We start from the raw sequence: 20,645 nt of genomic DNA, 5'->3' as shown, positions 1-20,645 counted from the left end.
CCGACCTACACGAGTAGGCGAAAGCTCGGTTGTATCCTATGAACAATGTTGTGTGTATACTCATTGCTCCAAGGATTTAATCCCAAGTAGGGCAACTATCAATTTAAAGATAGCATGTCTAACATGTGCCTTCAAGCTGGTTCAAGCTAAGTTGCCATATCGACTGAGTTATTTTCCCAATAAGAGAGAGAGATTTCTTTAAAGGTAGAAAGGATTTATATAATTAGACACTGGAAAGATAAAATTACAATGAAAAGATAGACAGAAATGTATCAACACGCACAGAATCTTAAAGTGTTGCCAGGACTAGTGTTTCTTCGCTTCCTTTTCAGCCTGCAAGGGAAAATTTGAACAGTTTTGTCATAGAAGGAAAAATAGTATCAGCACATGCAGCCTAAAGCAATGCAAAACACACACACATGCATCGCGCCAAATAACTTTTGTATATTTCCAACGGCTGCCATTTGTTAGAAAAAAGAGTTCAATGGTATTTTTTATTAGACATCAATTTTACCGCATTGATAACTCTTTCAAAGGCTTCTGGCCCGTATTTATCAATGTAGCTTTCAACAGCCCTCCTTGCGTCGAGTGACATCATCCGCAACACACTTCTTGGTCCTTCTGTAACGTCCGAACCCATGCGGTCGATGATCTTCAAATGTTTTCTCACAATATTATCATATATGTAAGCTGCTCCATTGAATATAGGCAAGACCAACCACAGAGAAAATACTAGCTTCATGTAAGGCCAAAGTGGTAACCTGCGATCATAATTGAGGATTTTGGAATGAGACAGTGCTGATCAAGTTTATTCATTTTACACCACTGAAACAAGGTGTACGCTTGTGACACAGAAATTAATTGCAATGAGTAGGTGATCCTGCTTCTTTAAAGCTTATAAGGTCCTTTAACAAAATCATCATCATCATCACCATGAAAATTTTCTTGAGTGCAATCACAATGATGATGACCAACTTTGTGATTATAGTTCCTAATTCAGTGTCACAAAACTTGTTTTATTTCTACTTACCAAGCTAAGAATTTCCAGCATGAAAGCTCAAACAAGGCTATTAATGAATACAACACCCAGTAGGTTAGCCACTGTTGGTCATCAAGGGAAGAAGGACTCTCGATTGCACGTATCGATGAGTACCTGATTGTATAACCAAAGTATAAGAAGAATGATGTTGGCAATCTTTACTTATGAAAAAAAAAAAAAAACAATTTACATAACGCTAGACTGTCCCTCAGTAAGTCTCTCATTTTATCTGATGATTGCTGAACATTATTCATTTACTTATTTAGTCCTTTACTTTTCATCTCAACTGTGCTCTTTTTCACTGTCAAGCGTACTTTGAACCAATTGCCACTCTCCTACAGGTCTGTCCCTTCACAACTTTTTGATAGTGTAAGGAGAGTTCTGCTAATCTGAGTTGGCTGGTTCCTGATTTACTGAAGTCATCCAAGTCTTGGTAGAGTTCATTGACCCCACAGAGACTTGAGAGTATATTGTACAATTTCTGAAACATGTGAATGACTGGGATACTAAGAAAAAAATGGTTGAAACCATCACCTGTAAAAAATTTACCACATGGACTGAAAAATTAACTAAGGCCTGATCAATAGAGAATTTGGATCCAGATAAATCATAATGGTTCAGATTCACATCCAGGTCGATCCAACCGACATTTACCTACCAAAACTCAATGAAAAAAAATGGTACCAAATCAAGATCCACTTTTGGTTCTGATGTAGACGTGTACCCACTTAGATCCAACCCTTCTACAGCCTTAATAGATGTGTTCAGACCCCAAGATAAGCTAGACAAGAAGGCTTGGTTAACGTGGCCTGATTGTCCACGCAAGGATGGGTCCGGTCCACATGACATTTAAGGATCAAACTGATTCAACAGCTCGAGCTTAATATGTTCAAAGTTTTTGCCATGCAACCCCAGGAAGGAACACAGGCGTCAAGGCCATATGTATGCTGTCTGTTAAATTCATCTAAAGAAAAGTGGAGAGAGGAATGATAAAAATGAACAGGTTGAGGGGCTGGAAGAGAGTGACTTACAGTGGATAGATGAGCATCACCAGCGGCCTGTCAAAAATAAGGCAAAATCCACACAATGAAACTGAGACACTCGCTGATTTTCTCAAATATAAAGCATAAATTCTTGAATTTGCTGAAACTTCAAAACTCTCTCTCTCTCTCGTTTTTTTTTTCAAGGAAATCAAAATCATAGAAATCGAAGTCTCCTTTCAATCCCTTCGCCAAAGCGAACTTGCATTTAAGATCTATTTTTTTTTACGAGGAACACTCTCCGAAGTAAGAAAAACCCTGGGTGGGATCCCATGATCACCCTGCCTTAGGTGGCCCACCTCTGAAAGCCACAGACACAGCCGTGCACCAGTGGGGTTTGATCTGATGCCTTAATCTCAGCGCCCTCACAACCATCCCGCTGGCCATGCAGGCATTCATTTAAGATCATCTGCTGAAATCTGATTTTATTTGGATGTAAAACCCAGCCGTTGACAGGCAAAGCAACCATGCTACATCCTTTCTATTGACACCAATATACGATACGATGCAGTAATAAAGACGAATAAAATGATCCACTATACGTTGAACATCCACATCAAAATCAACGGTTCACTTATAAGAATGCGACCTTTTTTCAAACCCTTCAATGGTCATGGGGGACTTTGAATGCATTCAATCTCTTCACCCCAATCTAGGGAATTTGAATTTGCAAATCATATTAAGTGCAAGGGAGCTAAGTGGGTCTTTGTGTGGAGATGTTGGGTGCTTTTGTCTTGGAGAGCAGTTTGGTTAGAAAGGAACAGCAGGATTTTCAGGGTGTTGGTTTAAATCTCAGGTCAATTCATTCTATAATTCAGTGGCAACTCCGGGAATGGGCTCGCTTCAAATGGCCGGAATCGAATCTCACATGGTTGGGAGCTCGTCGAATTGGTGATATCTACTTGGTTTATGTCCTTGCTCTGTTTCGTTACTATGCATGTCAAGTGCTGGGATATCTCATCGCAGCAGGCGATTTGTATCCTTGTTTATTACTACATAATATAATGCTTATCTTCTTTAAAAAAAATAGCCTTTGAAATATATATATATATATATATATATATATATATATATATATATATATATATAGAGAGAGAGAGAGAGAGAGAGAGAGAGAGAGAGAGAGAGAGAGAGAGAGAGAGAGAGAGAGATTTAAAAGTTAAAAGGTAAGAGTTGTATGCTTACCCTACTAATGCATCAAGATGTCGAGCAACAGCTACAAGGATGCCCATGGTTAACGCCTCCCCTCTCCTCCAAGCACAATGACTCTATCAACGCAGGCCTTTGATATATAGCCTTGCAGACATAAGACAATAAAACGGTGGAGTTTAGCAACATCTCTAAGCAAGCCTTGCAAAATTGCAATCCCTATTCCTAAACCTATTGGGAGGGCAAAGACTTCTTTGCTCCCAAACCAAGGTAAAGAAATGCAATATTAAATGCAAAAGAGAAAAGGGAAAAGGAAAAAGGAAAAGGAAAAGGAAACCAAAGCGTGAATGCCGAGCCTATGTGTTTTCTAATATGTTAAAAAGTAGAATTGTTACTTGAGTCGGCAATAAGCAGGTGTTGGCCAAAGAGTTAAGGCGTCTCTTTATTAGTTGATGCTTATCTGTTGATGGTTCTCATTCATTATTACCATTGCTATTATTATTCATCGTCTTGAGCTCACAAGCATTGTAATTTTATTTATTTATTTAACTCTTTTTTATTATCTATTGTGGAATGTGGACTAGCTTGTTGGAGGAAACCGGTGAATTGGCCGGACAGGTGTTTGAAAGCCAGGGATTTCAGATCGGAACAGAAATATAAACGGTTTGGATTCAGGTCGGATGCAACTAATACTGAATTCAATTAGTCAGATATTAGTTAATCAGAGTCAGATTTGGATTCTGAAACTGATGGAAAAAAGCTAACACCAAATCTGAAAAAAATGCATGTAATTAATCAGATAAAGATATCCATTGGAATTGAATACCCGCCAACCAAATGCGACTATCATATTGGAAATCAGGTCAGATGTTGGATATATCTCATCCCTTGACATCATTAGGTCCCAGGCTCTCCTAGATTGTTTGGTTTTGAGGATCTCAAAACTGTGTATATCTAGCCTAATCACCATCAACTCCTTGTCGTGACAAACATACATTCTTGTAGACAATTCAATTTTTTACGATGTCTAAGGGATAATATTTTTTAAAGTATGTTTTCAGGTTCTAAGGTCAAGATCTTACAAACCTTATGTCATTTCACACCTCTTAGCTTACTAATTAAAACACTATAATTCTAGGAAATTTCTCTTTTTCTTTGCAAACTGCAAAACATTTTGTGGTATAATCTTTGAACAGAAAAACCATTTTGTCATCCGGTAGCCGGATGGCAGATCCTTTCATCGTCCAATGTTGGGACAACAAAGTTGTTTTGTCATTCGGTGTCGAGACGATCTGATGTTGGAATGGCAAAATTGCTTTGTTGTCAGGTGTTTGGACGACAAAAATGTTTCGCCGTCCACCCTTGATTTTCCCCCCTTTTCTGTTTGGATGGCAAAAATGTTTGTTGTATGTGGTGGAAGGGAAAAAATGTTTTCTCGTCTACGAAAAAACTTTTGTTATTCATAGTCCAGATGGCAAAAACATGTGGTGTCGGCATGAGCAAAAACGCTCATGTTCAGCATGCTTACCAACAATGAGGGCCCAAGCCCTTCATGATTTTTGAGAAAACCATTAGGGCATCGATCCCAAGATCAAAACCCTAACATTGGTATTAGAGCTAGCATTTTTGGCATCACATCAACTGTCTCCAGAGTCTTCTCTCTCACATAGGTCGATCCAAGCTTGTGAACTGATGAATTGCAGCAAGTTCTAAGCCGATTTGTAGCATCAACACCCTAACCTCTGCAACCAACCTAGGTAGACCTTTGTCGGCCGTCTCTCACGCTCCAGACGATCTACAACAGGGATGCCCTAACCACTATGGGTGTAGCCTTCATGCAGGGCCGTACCTGTGTTTTATGGGGCCTGAGGCGGAGGGAAAAAATGGCCCCCCTATCAATAGCAGGAGTTATGGGGCAGGGCTTCGAAATTTTTTGAGCCCCTATTAAAAATAGACTCCCTAAAAATAAGCCCCCTATTAATAGTAGGAGTTTGGGGGCAACGTTTCGAATTTTTTGAGCCCCTTATTGATAGTAGGAGTTCGAGAGCAGCGCTTCCAATTTTTTTGAGGCGCCTAAATTTTTTTTTGCTATTTTTGGTTCCCATTAAAAATGGAATCCCTATTAAAAATGGGCCCCTAAATTTTTTTTGGCCCAGGGGCCCTGAGGCCCAAGTCTCATTGGCCTCTTGACAGGTCCGGCTCTGCCTTCATGCAGGATTTTTTGGTCATCTTCTTCACAGAGTCCGTGTGGATGACCTTCTTTGGGTCTGCAACCAAGTAATGGTCGTAGCCGCGGTCGCAGGTGCCATAATCAAAGTTGGGGGATGATCATCGCCTTTCGACCGGTGGACCAACCCTGCAGTATGATCACCGTCCTATTCCGCTTCAGAAACACTTCACCATCAACCCATCGCCGACCTCTATACTGCCTGTGACCCCTCCTGCGCCTCATTCTCCCACTGCCTCCTCAACTACTAGGGCTTCCTCGCCCTCCATGCCCACCACCTCTGGCTCCAAGGCCACACCTCCCTCACCCTTGCCAGCCCCCTGCAGCTCCAAATCAGATCAATGCTCCCTCTCATTTATGATTTCAGTTCATGCATGCATCCTCCTTGATCACACCACTGACATCATCGTCGATCGAGTCTCCCTCACCTGCTGTGCCTCCCCACCTCCCTGTTTCAGCTCTTCGAGTGGTCGTCTTTCTCACTATCACGGCTCGTCTAGGGCGAGGCACGACTGGCAATAGCTGAGGGGCTAAATGCCAAGGTTGACGAAAGGCATCAACAATTCCTACGAGGGATGAATCAGCTACATAGATAGAGTGCCATCACAGGACCGTGGGCCCAACCAGGCTCGTCACCCGAAGTTGGAATTCCCAAAATTCTTGAGGAATGACTTGATGAGCTTGTTATTTCGCTCAAAGCAATACTTACGAGTGACCTAGACCTAGAGGAGCACAGAGTATAGGTGGCCTCCATTCACATAGAAGAGGAGGCCACACACTGGTACATGCTTGCTAAACTTGTGTACACCCCCCAATAGTGAATAGCAAAAATCTTGATTTCATTAACTTTCAAATATTCGACGTGTCCACCACAGTACTCCAACCGATATGAAAGTACTTTCAAATCATGCAATGGGAAGAATACGAATCGTCAAAAAACAAGAAAAAAGTAAAAGACCCGATGTCATTTAACCTTTCACGAGTTGAACACCTCATCGTCTGATTAAGTGTTTTTTTTCTTGTCCGAGGGGTGTTTTCATATGGCTCACGAAGCACGTTGGAAAGGCTTTTGTCCACACGCAGTTTGTACAAGAATTTCTTGACAAACAAATTTAAGATTAAACACTACTTAATTATGTAGTCTTATTTCATACGTGAAAGATGAGTCTTTGCTCCTTACATGCTGGGAATTTGTTGGAGTTTTTTATCATTTTTTTTATATTTTTACACAGGGAACAGCATCCGCACCCTTTTCACCACCCAGAGAGAGAGAGAGAGAGAGAGAGAGAGAGAGAGAGAGAGAGAGAGAGAGAGAGAGAGAGAGAGATACCAACCGGTCGGGTATCTGACCCATGTGTGAGGGTGCACCCAAGCCGTTCTAAATAACGATGGAATTTGCTTCTGCTTCGGGTTATGTAAGGATGATAAATGAAACCCAGATTGTCTACTTTGGTTCTGAGATCCAGCAAAAAGCGTAGTTCAAACCCAACCCACAAGTTAATGGGGTTGGCTCGGTCGGGTTGGATAGCCAACACAATCCCGACCCATTGACAGACCTATATATGTAATTGATATTGGCAATATCTATACCCATATGGCCATATATCCAACTGGTGTGGGCAAAGGTTCAGAAATGCATATCAGAGAAGTGTGAGAAAAAAAGTATAAGATTCATGCAAACAGCCTCTGATCGAAGCAGGTTGTATGCCACCCCCCAAGATGGTCGTTAGCTACATTGCGTGTTCGGGGTCTCAATGAGCACCACGTATGTAAGCACGTGCATCTCGTATCCCCATGTTTGTTAGCATCGGAGTCTGGTTGCAAAGACTTAAGTACCCTTTCCTCCATTGGTTCCATAAAAACAACGATTCTAGAAAAGGAGCGGTTGCAAAAACTTAAGTATCCCGAAGATGGTTATTTAAGACTCAGTCCCTGCATTGCAGGATTATCCGAGAAAGAAATCTCCCTTGAAGAAAGCCATGAACATCAACCCTCTCTCACTCTCTCTCCCTTCTCTTTCTGCCTCTGTGCACATCCAACAGACGATCCTACACTGCTCCATCAAGCACCGACTAACCTGCACACTGCCTCTATGCACATCTAGCAGACGATCCTATACTATAGCATGGTTCAACTTGATGAGTTGTGGAGCTTGATTTAGAGTTTTTGCCCTTACAGGAAGGGGATCCGGGGGCTCCCTCGGTGCGGGTCTCGCTGCGCGGTCAGCAGTCTGGGGTCCAGGGGGGCCGCCCCCCAGAACAAATTTTTTTTTGGGCTTTGTATAAATTCTTTCTTTTCTTTTCCTCTTGTAACTGTTGAAAAAGAGCAATAAAGTGTTTTGTTTGAGCGTGACGCTTATATGTTTCTTTCGGTTGTTTCTTGATCGAGGTTTTTATAACACCCTTTCCCGTGATTTTCTATTTTTTTTTGCTACGCGATTTTCGTAAATCGCTACTCGATTTAGCGATTTTTTATTTTTTTTTCGCTACACGATTTTCATAAATTGCTACTCGATTTAGCGATTTTTTATTTTTTTCCGCTACGCAATTTTCGAAAATCGCTACTCGATTTAGCGATTTACAAAAATCGCATAGCAATTTGCCATTTATTTTTCCTACATGATTTTCGTAAATCGCTACTCGATATAGTGATTTACGAAAATCGCATAGCAATTTGCCGAGGAGGTGGGTCCTGTCGGAGAGCATGGCATCGAAGGTCGAGATGAGGACCTCGCGGTGCCAGAACCCGATGAATGCCTGCCAAGACTTGATGGTGCGAACGCCCGTGTTGAGTAGCGTCAGGGTGGCCTGGAAGGCATAACACTGATCAAAAGTATTGCCGACATAGGGGTAGACAGATTATACTTTGAAAGACTCCATTGTAGGTGTATTGGAGGAAGATTTCGTTGTAGGTGTCCCTCGAAGATGTCAGAGGGGTCACCGCAGTCCGTTGCCCGCTGGACGAGGGAAACATTTCGGCCACTGCTAGCAGAAAGAGGACGACGATCACCATCATATCGTCGGCTCTTTGCCTCTCTTAATACAGTGTTTCACGGAGAAGGAAGAAGAAGAAGATGGCGATGGAAAGTTCAAACAGAAAAGAAAGAGATAGCATTTCAAGTTTGTCTCGTTGTTTGGACTTTGAAGAGTTAACATCATCCTCGACTTTCTGGATGGAGGATATTTTTGTCTTTTTTTCGAACCGTCATTTTCCTCTTTTTGAATGAAAGACATTTTTGTTATTTTCTCGAACCGTCGTTTCATGGCAAGAATAGCAAGAAAGGGTACTTAAGTCTTTTCAACCGCACCGAACGACACTAACTGATGTTGACAAACATGGGGATACGAGCCCTATGTGCTTACATACATGGAGCTCATTGAGACCCCCCAAACACGCGATGTAGCTAACGACCATCTTCGGGGGAGAACACACACCACCCTCCCACCTTTGATTGATTAGGGTACTCAATCCAGGTTCTGCGTATGTGTTTATGTGTTCTGAATAAGTACAATCATCTACCTTGTGTTCAAGGACACTAGCTGAAACTCATATGAAAATGTTATTTTAATGAAATCTAACCTCATAGATGTATTCAATATGGTTAAATAAGTGAAAATTGACCTTTGAATCCTACTTTTGCAACGTAAAAATGTGAATTTTTAATTGTTGAAAATTGAGTACATTGAACACCTTTGATTATAAACACCTCTAATCAAAAGGCCGACTTTTTTCTTGATAATTAAGAAAAAAACCTCAACCGACTTTCAGTTGGTAAAACCTAGATCAAACCACACATGAACATCCTGAGGATGAAATGCATGTGTAAAACATAAGAAAAAAAATTGTAGTTTTTCATTAACCTTGTTTCGAAACTAGTAGTTGAGATGGGAAGTGGCATTTCAGGTCAATTCCATGCTTTAGTATAAATACAATGCCACTTCCCATCCCAAATGCATTAACTTCCATCCCAGCTACCAGTTTCCAAACAGCCGTGGTAGTTTGACCAATTTTTTGCCAAATGCATTAACTCCTATCCCAGTTCCTAGATTCTAAACAGGCTGCTTGTCGCAACTATAGTGACAAATATCGCAAGATTTATGAAAATCTTGCGATAATATCGTGAGAAATTGCCTCAAAGTTTAAAACAACAATTTCTCGCAAGATTTTTCAAAATATCATGAGATTTATGAGAAAACATAAATACCACAATTTAAATGCGATATTTATGCTTTAAATGGCTATTTATCGCAGAAAAAACATATTTTTTATTTTTAAATAATTTATTAATAATTTCTTATAAAAAATAAATTTTATATTTTTTAATTTATTTTTTTATTGCCGAGATTTTGCCAAAAAAATGAGAGATTTATGAAAAATTTTCAATTTCTTAGGAGTTTTTGAAAAACAAAAAATTGCCGTTTAAAACGTTTGTCACTATGGTCGCAACATTATCCCAAGTGCCAAGAGAATAAGGTTAAAGTGCCAAGAGAATAAGGTTAAAAACCGTCCCGTGCTGCTTGTCGTTATTATGGATGCCACCTCATGCAGCAATCCCCTGTGTGACATGCATGCATGCCCATGCATGTTGACATGCATGCATGCACATGCATGTGCTTTGATGACGCATGCAGAGCCATGTAGGTCAAACAAAAGCTGTATTTGCACGTGGCTTTTGTAAATGACCAAATTGCCCAAGGACTCTTTATACGGTGGACCAGTTAACTGATCTTGCATCACCTTGTCCCTTCCGGTCAGGCTCACTCCTTACCTACTTGGGACCCTTTGCTGTAGTTTTTTGTTTTCTTGTAAAGCTGTCCATCGCTATTGCCTGAGTCACTCCTTAATGTATTTGAAAGCCGTCTGAGCCATGCTTTACTGGATCTCTGAAAGTAAGCAAAATACCAACAATTAAGACTTTAATTTAGCCCCAGTTTGATTATAAAAAGGAAAAAAAAAGAAGACATCCACATTTACATACCCGTATTTTCCTAGATTATGAATCTGAGGTCTCATGTTCGATTCTGGAATAGAGATGGGAACAGTGATGTTATCATCGACTCTATGATTATCTAGCAGTTCAAGTGAGGTTGATATAGTTGAGGCGCACTCAAAATATGGTTTTTGGGAAGAAGTTCAAAAATTCAGAAATTATACTTTTCTGAATGAATGAGTTTTTTCAGGGTAAGAGAGACTCAAGATTAAGAGCAAGGTTTTGCAGGAACTCCATCTCTCCTGCACCACCAAGTGTTTGCGGTCCTCGTGCAGCAGTGCATATCAACAAAAAGAGGTTTCACAAGAGTACATCCTCATTAATGGCAACCAAAATCCAAGAAAAGCAAAAGCTTCCAGAGGGGGCGAAGGATTGGCCATCGCCGGATAGAGGAATGCAGGAAAGCAGTGGAATGGAAGGAGTGGAGGCGTCAACAGAGACTTCAGCAGGTTCGGTGAGGAATTCATCATGTGGTCGTTCACAGCAACTCCCAGCCTTGGAGGTTCAGCAAAGCAATCTGGGAAACACCAGCCCACGAATCAGAATCCCAGCAACGAGATACACACAGATGATTGAATCCATGGGACTCACTGTGCTAGTAGGCATCTCTGACAAACGTGATAGAGGCATTCATAAGCCGATGGACACATATGAAAGGGCAGTCGTTTTCTACGTTCAAGGATGGTATTTTTCGAATAACAACCGCCAACGCGGAACAACTCCAATATATTTCACAGAGTGGTGCATGGCGAGTAGCGGAGAACACCTTAGTCACGAATCAGTGGAAACCAGGAATGCCGATGAAATTAGAAGTTTGAACGATGGTCCCAATTTGGATTTGTCTGCTGGAACTCTCTACCGAACTCTGGTCACCAGACGTGTTCGAGGGTATTGCAAAATCATTAGGCGCAGAATACGTGGAAGTAGATTACTACACAAGGACACAAGAGAGGTTGCAATATGCTCGATTGAAATTGAAATCACCCTGGACTTAAGGTCGGCTCCTTCAGTTAAAATTGAAATCGAGCATGGTCGAACCATAAATCAAGGGATTGAATATGAAAACAATATTCGTGGCTATTGCGGGGGCATTACTCACTCCTCAAACCGTTGCCGAGATTGGCCAACTTCGGCAGTAGTAGCCAAACAGCAGGATGAGGACGGATGAATCCAGGTGAAAATAACCCGAAGGCATCTGCGACAAGGTCGAGCAAACTCAATTCAAAGGCAGATGAACCAATGCCGACCTCCTTCGGAGGTCACCAACCATGCCGCGACAGGCAACAAAGATGGTCCCAAGGGAGCTGATGACCAACGAGGGCTGCACAGGCAGCGAACAAAGGATCTGAAACGCTGCACGAAAGTAGCAAGGTCAACCACGACTGGAACGAGACCTGACCCTAACGAAGACAGACTTTGATCTTCGGACAAACAGGATTCTCGATCGAGGATTCTCCCAATTCAGGCCAATAAGCCCATCTAACTTCGTGCGTAAGGTAATAACAAAGATTATGATCAAGAGGATACAAGGGACCTCGAAAAAAATAATTAGTTGAAACCAAATGGCTTTTTTGAAAGAGAGCTATATACATGACAACATCCTTTTGGCCTATGAAATGACAGACTCAATGGTAGCAGAGCAACAAAAGAGCGTGATTGTAACACCCCAACTTTATATATATAAAAAAAAATGTACAGTTTTTTTTTTTAAATCAAGTCATTTGAAAACTCGAATAAACTTGGGCGGGTTACAATGAAACCATAATACACACATGATTGAAATAGAGTTCTAAACAAATCATTCGTTAATTTAAAATGTTTAATCATAATAAAATCAGTCTTAACACATCATTAATTGACTAAAATGCTCAAGAGCCAAAACATGAGCCAAGTATTCGGAAAGAGAGCGATGACATTCATCTTAACACTACCACAAACATACATTGCCTAAAAATCATAAAAATAAAGGAGGTCAAACCGTGCCTCACTAGATAACACTCTAACATATAAATAAAGAAATAAATTTCAAATACACAAAGCATGCAATGAACATATAAATCAAACATATATCATCGATCCAAATTACATATATACAAATTTGGGCATACATGTAAATAAACAACATTTACTCTTTGATTCAACACATGCTTTTAACCTCATCGGTAAGCAAAATCATGCACTATTGCATACATTCATTTCATACATCTCAATATAAAACATGTGGATCATATGAACCAAGTGAACCACATCTTTAATGCATTGTTTCTCTTTTTTCGCTCTGTAAGAATACACTTTGAGAGACTCAACTTCAATCTAACAAATTCGATGGGAGTTCATTTTGCCATGTATTTTATTAACCCCGTAGACTCAACAAGATCTCAAACACCCACTGAATCGACCAAAAGTCGAGAGATACTCCAATGATCCAATGAATTGATTCCTATTCTGTAGAGTCGTGGAGATACCTACTTAAGTCTTATCAGGTAGTCCTAGTTCCCTACGTCGAGGATGGAGAATCAAAGGAATGCTTCACTCTCCAAGGTAACTATTTTTTTCTCAATTGTGTGTACCGCCTACCCTCTCTAAGATAGATATTTGGTTTAAACGGGTTACTTAGTGTTAATTAATTTGACTCAGCAATCAATTCAAGTGCCTCCGCACCAATGGCCCTCCAGGCCAAGCTTTCCTCAGGATGCTCTCACAAATAATACAAAAAAATATAAACCCGTTAAAACCAAGCCCTCAGTAACATATCGTTATTCTGAAATACCCTTAAGTCTGACTCACGGTAACATACTTCCCTCAGAAGTACTCTTGAGGTTTAGAGTGTGTATGAGCATGCATGACAAACATTTACAATATGGTGCACATAAACATTATAATGGTTTTATCGAACCCAGGCTCACTCATGAGCTATGTGCATGTAAGGTCTCTTATGACCCACAACACATCCAACATGCTATGCATATACCACTCAACATAATGCATAATGTCCATACCTATAGAACAAATCACTCATGAAATTCATCATCATATATGGTTTATCTTATTATGAAACACCACATCAATAATCATGACATTCATCATAACCATCATGCATAAACATTATCATGTTGTCATACATCAATTTCATAAAATTCTGAGACTGTACACTGATCTACATACCGACCATGTACATGAAAGCATGATATATATTGAGGTTCACAATTCATTATTCAGAAACAATAAATAGTAAAAATCATCTTATTGTATCAGGTTCTGCTATGATTCAAATATAGCTCAGTCTGATAAACAAAAATTCTGGGTAACACTTACATGTGTCTCCTAACATTTACAGTTTATAGATCCGGAAAACCTCTCATATGTTTACAGTAGAAATTCCTAGACTAAAACTAATTTTTCTGTTAATAGACACAGGTACAAATTTTTGTTCTCTAAAGAAATAGTGATTAAGCATCCTTCTCGAAGTCTTATAATTTTCTTAAATTTTTGGATAACAACCTTTTTATCTTTCAACATAATCCACTTTTGCTGCAAAACTCCTCATCAATACTTTTAAAATTATTTTGGGTCGAACCCTATCTAGAAATTTTACAAGTCCTGATTTTTTGTAAGTAACAAATTTTCATCAACTTGGATAAAGTTCTGGTACTTACTAGCAAGAGTTACAATTTTTCTTTTATTTTTCATAGATCCTATCGGTTGTCTTACAACACATCAAAAAATCAGCTGAAAAATCCATAAATTGGATTTATTGGATTTTTCATAATAGGATCTATCATATCCGGTTTTGAACATAGGCAAGATTTCCTAGTTCGTGTTACAAAAGCTATAACCGTTAAACGATTAACTTTTTGTCCAAGCCTTATTTACTGAAACTTTGTGTACATGTATACACGACCCACATAAAAGGATTTCATTAGATTCTAATTCATTTGAGTGTTATGATTTTTCTACCAATGTTGTTCAGTTAGAAAAGTACAAATAACATATAGTTATTTTTTGAATTTAATCATCAACATGAAAACACATTCAATTACATATAATCATGAATTTCTCAGCATGGTACACACATAAATAATCATGTTGTTGTAGCATAGAACATAAATTGATTCATGCATTAACACATAACCAAAATCATGTTTTTACCAAGATCTAAAGCACGTCTTTGGAAAATCATTATTTTCATAATCCATCATGGTATTTAATAAAAACCACTTTTATTACAGATCTATTGAATCATCATACACGTCAATTTCAACATCATTATTCATCTAATCAAGCATACAAACCAGTAAACATGCATAATCAAAACCGATTTGCATCTAATCTACAATACTACACATTTTTTCTAAAAACCGATTTTGGTAAAACCCTAAAATGAATCTTGTTTTAAAAAAAAAATGTTATTTTTTGATACATATTAACATGAGGTATGTCATGTACATACATTTGCATTCTCTTTAATACAAGATCTACGACTGATCCACCATAGATCACCATTGATCTTGATTTTGCATTCTCTATGTACCCAAAATCTATTTTCTAGCCTATATGATAGAGGTACCTACCTCAACAATGAAATCCAATGGTTGGAAAGCCTCCTCCTCTTGATGCAACCACCAATTAAACTCCAATAGTTGCTGAAATCTCCTTTAACTTTTGAAGAAGAAGAGAAGAGAAGAGAAGAGAGATAAAGAAAACTCAAAGGGGAAGAAAGAAAGGGTGGGGACACCCCCCACCCTCCCCTTGTTTCTCTTATTTAAGGATGTATGGGCTTTGCTAAGGCAAGTCCTTGGCTTTCCTTAGTTGCACACATGGAAAGGGGAAAGGGGCTGGTGGACCAGCCCCCTCGCTTGCTCTTCCTTGCTTTCCTTTTTTTCTAAAATCCAACATCATATTAGATTTTCAAACTTTCCTTTTTGCCATTTTTTTTCCTTCTTTCTTTCTTTTTTAGCAAGTAGGGACGTCCTATGTGGGTCCTTCCTTGCCTTAGTTGCCACATGGTATCCAAATTGGGTTTCAAGGATTTTCAAACTAAGCCTTGATTTCCATGGTAAGTTTTAACTTCTATATATATATATATATATATATATATATATATATATATATATATATATATATATATATTATCTTAGTTTTTTTATAAAATCAAAGGCAATTGATCTTTAGTAACTAAGGTTCATCCAAGAGGGTGTGGGCCCACCTAGGGGGTGTCCCATCCTCCTTGGTTAACTTGCGTAATTAAATTAATTAATATTTTGAGAAAAACATGATATTTTAAATTGGATCTTGGATCCATATTAAGTCTTGGATTTCATACCAAATTCAAATCTAATAAATTTTCAAACCAAATTTGGATACAAACCCACATGCTAAATTCAAATTTAAGTGAAATTAATTTCAAACCCAAACTAAATTTGAATTCTAGTTAAATTCCAATTTACACAAATTTAACCCCGGGTTAAATTCAAATTTCATTTAAACTTTTGATAAAATTCTAATTCACTTGAAATTACATTTTGAATCAATGTACCACATCAACTCTAATTCACAAGCATATTTAAATAAATAGAAGTCATATTTAAAATAATAAATCAGCTTTATTTGTTTAAATAATTGCCAAAAATTTTGTGGGTATTACAGCGATTTTCAAAATAGACCTAGCAAAAGGTATGACAGAATATGCTAGTTATTTCTGAAAAACACATTATATATTTTTGGGTTTACAAAAAACTGGATTTCACTCATCATGCAGCTCATCCAGACTCTATTATTTGCAGTTATCATTAATGGTGAGCAACCTCTTTCCAAGCAGGAGATTATAACAAGGAGATCCTATGCTGCTCTATTTGTTTCTGGTGGTTATGGAACGACTAACATGGGTTATGAATCAACAGAAAATTCATGGAAGCATAATGCCAATTTCAGTGAAAGTGTTCATATGGCATCACAGTTTCTATATGGATGATGCTCTCTTCTTCCTACAGGATCATAGGAATTCGATTAAGAATTTCTTGACAATAATGCAAAAATTTGAGAGACTGTCAGGACTTCATATAAGTAAAGAAAAAATAATCTTTATTCCTTTCAACCTCTTTCATACAAGGGCTAATCAAATTTACCAGTGCAGTGGGTGGCAAACCAAAACCCTCACTATCACATCCATGGGACTTTCACTATTTAAAGGAGCACTAAAGAAAGCAATGTGTGACACACTGCTAGTAAAATTCAGATCCAAAATAGAAATGTGGAATGGGAATACCTTGTCTATGGCGGTCAAATTAGTCTTAATCAGGTCAGTCTTACTCTCATTTTCCATATATTGGATGAGCTATTTTTGTCTCCCCAGCAATACCATTCAGGAAATAAACAGAGCAATTAAAAAGTTTTTATGGCATGAAGATGAGTCTGACAGGTGGTCACACCTAAACTGAAACCAAGTCTGCAAGCCCATGGTAGAGGGCTGCATGTGCATTCATAACATAGAAGAGAAAAAATATAGCAGCTCTTACTAAATTACCATAGGCACTATGCCAACAACAACTTACCCCATGGATCTCGCTAGCCAAAGCTAAATACTCATGTGGGTACCTACAAAGAGCAAGATCATATCTTATGAGTGGAAGGACGTTCATTCTGGCGCCTTGGCATTAAAGAACAGGGTCAAATGGGTTGTTGGCGCCTTGGCATTAAAGAACAGGGTCAAATGGGTTGTTGGTGAAAGAAGAATTATAGAAATTTGGTTTGATCCATGAATGCCTTTGGGGCTTCTCATTCTATGGCTGCCTTTCAACTCTTAACAGATATTGTACCACACTCTTTGTAAACATTTAGCTTATTGATGTTATAGGCACGAACTCCCACCTCAACATTCATCTGGTTGACGTGACAGTGCAATTACCCATGAGGATTACAATAGAAATAAAAAAGTGGCAACCTAGGAAAGAAGATAACCTTCATGGTTGCCGACAAAAGAATTCTGTATGAAAAGTGCTTCGGAATTCATAAGAGAAAAGAACTCACAAGATAAAACATTCAACAAAGTTTGGAACAACAAAGTCCCTCCAAGAACGCAAATTACCTTGCGATTTGCTATGGAAGGGAAGTTACTCACTTAAAAATGCCTACGAAAGTTGGAGTTCCAAATGCCAAGTAGGTGTGAACTTGCAAAAGGGAAGAAGAAACAAACAATCACTTATACATATGGAAATCAGTATCCAACTTATTTGAGAAAGGTTAAAATCCAGGTGCTAATGTAAAGGATGACTTGGTCAGATGGTCAGGTAGAAAATTCATGAAAAAGAAAGTTCAAACAAGCTGGGATATAGCCTATCATGAGATCATATCAATGATATAGAGGAAAAGAAATGAGACAAATTTTTAAGGGGACTGACAAGATCTTATACCAGGTAAGAAACAATGTGATTCATGCAGCGAGAGAGCAAGTGATATCCATACTGAAACACTCAGAACACCCAGTGGCAACCCGGTGGAGGCACCTACGTTACTGGGGTCCCCCACCCACGAGGTACATGGGATGGGATACACGGTCCGCACTCCATAGTGGAAGCAGGTTGCTTTTCACATGATGGGAAGATAGATGATAGGGAATGGTCAGCATGGCTGAAAATTCTAAAGAAGGCAGAAGTGAAAGGGAAAGTCATCATAGAAACAAGTTGAATGGACGTCTACCATGAGTATTACAAGCCTTAGTGGGCCCAAGAGGACAATTGTCTATAGAACTGTTACAAACTTTGTATAGTTTGAATAGGATTAACATTAGCTACAGTTGTTAGTTGTTGTAAAACTCATTTTTGGTTAAAAACTTAGCTCAGTTAGCGAGAGGAGAATAACCAAGACTTGGAAAGATCATCACTCATAATGACACCCATTTTGTATACCAACTCGACAGGTAGTGGATCAATGAACAGGTAGGGGTATGCCTAACCCCAGCTTGACTATTAAAAAAAAGAAAGAGTATGACTCAAAAGTAAGAGGGCAGAAATTTCTTTCATCAATCCTCTTAAATTGGATCATATAAAAACTGAAAATGAAGAAGAAGCACGCACGTAAATTTGAGAAAAAACTGGAAGTAGGTTGTTCATACTCTGTTTACTTTTATTAACCTCCAAAAACTCTCCATATACGTTTTGATACAAAGAACCCTTATTTATGCTAATGGATATCTTCATTTCCTAGTAAGGTTTTACTTTTTTCTCTTGTTAAAATCGCACCATACTAATTGAAAAGGGAGAAATCTTACATAATAAATAGGTTGCATATATGAAATATATGAGTGCATATTCGTGTAGAGCTTATTGACTGCATTAATTTTTTAAACCATCTTCAAGCTCTTCTTGCATAAGGAACTAATCGCCACCAAGCTATACTCTCTCTCTCTCTCTCTCTCTCTCTCTCTCTATATATATATATATATATATATATATATATATATATATATATATATATATATATATATATATAAACTTTGACTGGCCTGTTTGACCTAATAAACAAGCTCTTATTGGTCGCCAAATTGCTAACTATAGACATCAAAATACGTTATTCCAATATCATCTATCTTAGAGTTAAGTAGATACTCGTGAAAGCTAATTTTTTTGTGATGTCAATCAATTTCTATGTCTATTAAGCACTTGTATTCTTGAGGTGGTATGCGACAATGATATAGCATGACAACATGACAACGCCATTCTTAATACGTTCAATAAGCAATGGGTTAATATTTGGTACTATTGAAGGTACAAAATTATTGAGTACAAATCACCTTATTTTCATATTTTTTTTGAGTTTTTATAGATCAGATCTTATGAAGGCGATTTACATGGTTTGTTTAGAATAAAATAAGTTTTGAATCATGTGATTGTGACATGTAAGCAGGTTTTTAATGAGTTGAAAAATCAACCGCTCACAATACTCTAAAATTTTACTTGGATTGAAATAACGCCGTCCAAGGATTGATCATTGGTAGTCGATAGTGCTCAACACATCTATGTAGCCAGATTAAGTCGATAAAGCTCCTACCTATGATTTTCAGCTCATAGTTCCATGGCTTCAAATAGCACCAAATATTACCCATAAGCAATATTGTTAGTCTATAATGGACCTAGTTTGGTAGGAAAACCATCTTTGCACTTGAATGCATGACCAATAATCTACATGTGTTTGCATGTAATTTAAAACTGTGACCATATCCTGAAGATGGCCCTGGCAATTACTACTGCATTTCCTAAGAAACCTGGCAATTACTACTGCATTTCCTAAGAAACCGTTTAAAATTTTAAATGCAATTAGATAAAAGTGGCTTATTAGTTATTACCAGTGTGACAAATATCGTGAGATTTACGAAAATCTCTCAAGAAATTGCCTGAAAGTTTAAAATGACAGTTTCTCGCGAGATTTTCAAAATATCGCAAGATTTATGAAAAAAAACATAAATACCATGATTTAAATGGGATATTTATGTTTTAAACGACTATTTATCGCCAAAAATTCACGTATTTTTAATTTTAAATAATTTTTATTAATATTTTCTTATAAAACATAATTTATTTATCTATTTTTTTATTGCCGAGATTTTGCCGAAAAAAAAACGCGAGATTTATGAAATTTTTTCAATTTCTCGCGAGTTTTTGAAAAACGAGAAATTGCCGATAAAAACGTTTGTCACTGTGGTTATTATTTATTACTATCGTAGAAAGGAGGGTTACGTTGGTGATTTCCATAGATTAGGAGGGCAACATTCTATTATGGTGTAAAAATCAAGGGTGTTTTGGTAATTCACTCAGTTAAAGTGAGTGCCCCCCCCCCCCCTCTGCCTCACCAGTCACCCCCATGCCCATCCATCCCTGGATTCTAATTTATTTAAAAGTTCTTTTTATTTCAAATTTTCACGACACCCACATTTAATGCGGCGATGGAGACTGGTGATTAGACTTGATATATTCCTTATTCTCCCACCGACTTGGCCGGTGCAAGGTGGGACCCACTAAATGAATCAGGGTAACATTCCAATGAGTGAAGAAGGCTAAGACTGGAACTGGATCATCTTTGGGGACGCAAATGGCCGAATCGCCACTCCCACTGGTTAGGGGAGTGGGGGAACTGGACGGTCTCCTGAGGGTTCTCATGGCCTTGAACGTTGGTTCTTTGTATTGTTTTTCTCTTCTTTCTTTTTTC

General features: G+C 38.4%; 1 protein-coding gene across 1 annotated transcript; it reads right to left on the bottom strand.

The window, feature by feature from the left end:
• Positions 1-306: 306 nt before the first annotated feature.
• Positions 307-3,311, bottom strand: LOC149814706 (HVA22-like protein f). Its single transcript, XM_089989939.1, has 5 exons — positions 3,265-3,311; positions 2,071-2,097; positions 1,031-1,153; positions 515-761; positions 307-333 (listed from the first exon to the last, which is right to left on the bottom strand). The coding sequence occupies exons 1-5, from the start codon at positions 3,309-3,311 to the stop codon at positions 307-309; spliced, it is 471 nt and encodes a 156-aa protein (XP_089846065.1).
• Between the last annotated feature and the right edge of the window lie 17,334 nt (positions 3,312-20,645).

The sequence above is a fragment of the Nuphar pumila genome, chromosome 15, assembly GCF_984573655.1.
Source record: "Nuphar pumila chromosome 15, dmNupPumi1.hap1.1, whole genome shotgun sequence".
Lineage (NCBI taxonomy): Eukaryota > Viridiplantae > Streptophyta > Magnoliopsida > Nymphaeales > Nymphaeaceae > Nuphar > Nuphar pumila.
This window is presented reverse-complemented; position numbering and strand designations above follow the sequence as displayed.